Below are 3,328 nucleotides of genomic sequence, written 5' to 3'. Positions count from 1 at the left end.
GTCATGCACTCTCTAGACCTTTGTCTTTCTCGGGTCATGCTCCACATGGTAATGTTATCTACTGTCATCACCCAAAAGCAAAAAAGTTAACATGCGTGTTCAAGGTTCGACACTTGAAGAGCTTGCCTTCGCCTTTAAGGATTTTCCTTTCTTTTCTAGAAGAATCAAGACCAAACATGTTTATTAAGAGAACAATTTCCCAATAGTTCCATCCATCCAAAGAATTAAGAGAACATTTCAAGGTGTTAATTACTCACCAATTCCTTTTGAGTGGTTGATTTTAACTAGATTTAATATATCCATGCCTTTTGCTGTCTCACCATGATCTCAATATAGAGAAATATAGACCATTATCAGAAAACTTTAATCTACATATTTTGGTTTAACCATTTTATTTTGTTTTGACTTTTTGGTTAAATAGTTATTAATAATGGCAAAGGTATTATTGTTAATTTGTGACATTTGATAAGAATATTTAGTCATGTCCGGCTGACAGGGGAGGTAAGCGAAATTTCACAAATCTCAGGAAAGCTAAGTGATATTATGAGAAATCTCTGGATGTTTTTGAATTATCCCTTATTACTAACGCCTATGAGGTAAAAAAAAAAGGTAAACAATAAAACAAGGCGATTGGATATAGCCATAAAGGAGCCAGACAATGGTAAAGTAATTAACGGGGCCAAAGAGTAAAATCAATAAAAAAAAATCAAGGGCATTATTGCAAAACGGGCACTTAAATATCCGTCAGGGTTCTTACGCGCGATTGCACACGCAGACGCTCCTCACTGTCCTTCTCTGTATTAGTTTATGCAACCCACAAAATCAACAACAAATTGGTAAGTTCATTTGTTTGTTTATTTAGCTATGAAGGATTTTTTTCTCCCTGTTAAATGGATGATTTATTTATGTTTTAGTTTCTTGATCTTGATTGTAGCTTGTGAACCTTTCGCTGCTAATGCCTTATTGTGCCTCTCAAGAGTCCTTTATTTCTTAGCGGTTAGCGTTTGTCATAACAATTTGTTTCTGGTGATTGGATTTTATTTTGTGCTTAGACCTATTGAAGTTCAATGAAATTGTTAGTTTTGGAGCCTGAGTTATTTTATTTTATTTTTTGGCTGGAACTGGTCTGAAACCTGAATGAAGATGGATGTAAGATTTATTCCCTAAGTTGGCTGTTAAGGTTTCTTTTGCGTGTGAGTGAATTATGAATGAAAATAATCCAAAAGTACTTGCACTTGTTCCTTACTTAAGCCCTTGAATGCCTTTCCTAGTTTCTCTTTCTCCTTTGATTTATTGAGACATTGGATAGTTTGGATTTTGAACAAGAAAATCTTGCAAGGGTACTTAATATTGAATCGATTGGTATATTTTGCACATTAGCTTTTCGGAAGGGTTAGGTTCATTCCATAAGTTGACCACTCTCTTTAAAGATTGTTCCTTTGTAATATTTGATTTCAAGCAAGAATGCGGCCTAATACCAAACATAATCCAAAAAACATTGTTTAGTATTTATTTGTTGTATGCCTTGTCTGCCATGCTCTGGGTATATGCATGGAAGTCAATTCCTAGAATGCTACCATTTACCAAAGCATTCTTGCATGTGGTCTTTTTTCCCAAAGCACATTCATGCAAAAAATATTTATCAAGCATGCTAGCCAATGGCATCAGATTGATGGACTGAAAATTTATGAGTGGTAAATGGCTTGCAATACTGGATATCATATTGTTGATTAGTCTTCTTATACCAGTAGGATTTCCATATTCCAGAATAAGATGATAGTCCCTGAAAATATGAATGAGACTGACATCTTCCCCATTTCTTTTCTTAAGGTGAGAAGCTCACTGGAAATAGGATGTGAAGCTTCTATACGGGAAGGAAGGATTACATTCATTTGCTGCATTTAGTGCTACAAGTGCCAAAGGGCACTGCTCCGCCAGAAATCATCCTTAAATATTTATTTTTTTGTAACTATCTTCAAACCATGAAGCTTTCTGTAGTTTTCAAATCCTTGCGTAGCTATCCCGCTCTTCGTGTGGTTACCGGCCCTCTACAGTCTCGTGCATTTCAGCCTGATTTCATTCCCAGGGATCCCAAATCGAAGCCCGTAAGACACAAGTATCCTGCTTTCTATGATCCTTATGGCCCTAGACCCCCACCTTTAGATAAGATCATTCGGCTTGCAGAACAGATTGCGGCCCTGTCTCCTGAAGAGCGTAATGTGATTGGTCCCACACTTAGAGACAGACTAAGGCATCCTAAGATTCAACCAGTTTTAGTGGAGGGCATGGACTTGGGTCCTCAGGGAGGGTCTGGCGTTGGGTCTTCAAAGGCTGAGGAGAAGAAGGTAGAAAAAACTGCATTTGATGTCAAGTTAGAAAAGTTTGATGCTGCTGCAAAAATTAAGGTGATCAAAGAGGTTCGTGCTTTCACAAATTTGGGGTTGAAGGAAGCCAAAGATTTAGTTGAGAAAGTACCAGTTTTAATTAAGCAAGGTATCACTAAAGAAGAGGCAAATGATATTATAGAGAAAATCAAGGCTGTAGGGGGAGTTGCTGTTATGGAGTAGATTTTGAACGAGTTTTGTATGCTTTCTTTGAACTGTTATCAAAGTACTGTTGCCAGTTTTTTGCTCTGATAGACAAACAATTGCCATTCTGAAGATGTTGTTCTTGCATATTCAAAAGAATGAAACTTTCCTTGCTAGGTAGAGGAGGACCATTATGTTTTCCTTCAAATTTGGTTTTCATACTTGATATTTTGTGCTGACCCTTAATGGGATTTTGTGATACGGATGGGCCACGAGGGAAATGGGCTTAACAGATGTCTGGTTTGTGTAAAATTGCTTGTGTATAATATTGGAATTATTGCTAATTTAACTGTGGTTGCAACTTACAAGTAGTATGTTTGCTTCAGCATTTGAACATGGTGGTTGACTTTTTAGTGGCCGGAAATGGCCTCTGTCCATTTTTGAGATGTCCAAACAGTTACATTTCAGGCTTTTGCCAGGTATGGAAATTCTGGAATTGAATTATGAACTCTCAGAATGCGATTTTCAATTTAACTGATTAGGTGTAATGCCTCAGCAATTAACAGACCCACACTTTAGTAGATAACATTTTTAGCATCTTCGTGCAGTATTTGTAAATATTTCCTGAGCAAATATGAGATGTATAACCTTCATTGTTGTAGTCGAATAGCATTCCTAATTGACCAATTGTTACTGGTCAATTAATTCATGATTCATCTTAACTTGAAAGCAGTAGTAGAGTAAATAAACATGATTGTGGCCCAAGTTTTCAGTTCTTTGGCTAGATGACAGTTAATATA

The 3,328-nt window shown here is 36.7% G+C and overlaps 1 protein-coding gene across 1 annotated transcript; it reads left to right on the top strand.

The window, feature by feature from the left end:
- The first annotated feature begins 1,834 nt into the window (after positions 1-1,834).
- Positions 1,835-2,567, top strand: LOC113779946 (50S ribosomal protein L7/L12-like). Its single transcript, XM_027325746.1, has one exon. The coding sequence runs from the start codon at positions 1,983-1,985 to the stop codon at positions 2,565-2,567; it is 585 nt and encodes a 194-aa protein (XP_027181547.1). The 5' UTR covers positions 1,835-1,982.
- The last annotated feature ends 761 nt before the right edge of the window (positions 2,568-3,328 follow it).

Source organism: Coffea eugenioides, chromosome 1, assembly GCF_003713205.1.
Source record: "Coffea eugenioides isolate CCC68of chromosome 1, Ceug_1.0, whole genome shotgun sequence".
In the NCBI taxonomy this organism is placed as follows: domain Eukaryota; kingdom Viridiplantae; phylum Streptophyta; class Magnoliopsida; order Gentianales; family Rubiaceae; genus Coffea; species Coffea eugenioides.
Note: the sequence above shows the minus strand (reverse complement) of the source record. Positions and strands in the feature narration are given on the sequence as shown.

Bases quoted from the DNA above. Each gene is read 5' to 3' on its own strand.
- LOC113779946 (XM_027325746.1), top strand. From the start codon at position 1,983: ATGAAGCTTTCTGTAGTTTTCAAATCCTTGCGTAGCTATCCCGCTCTT.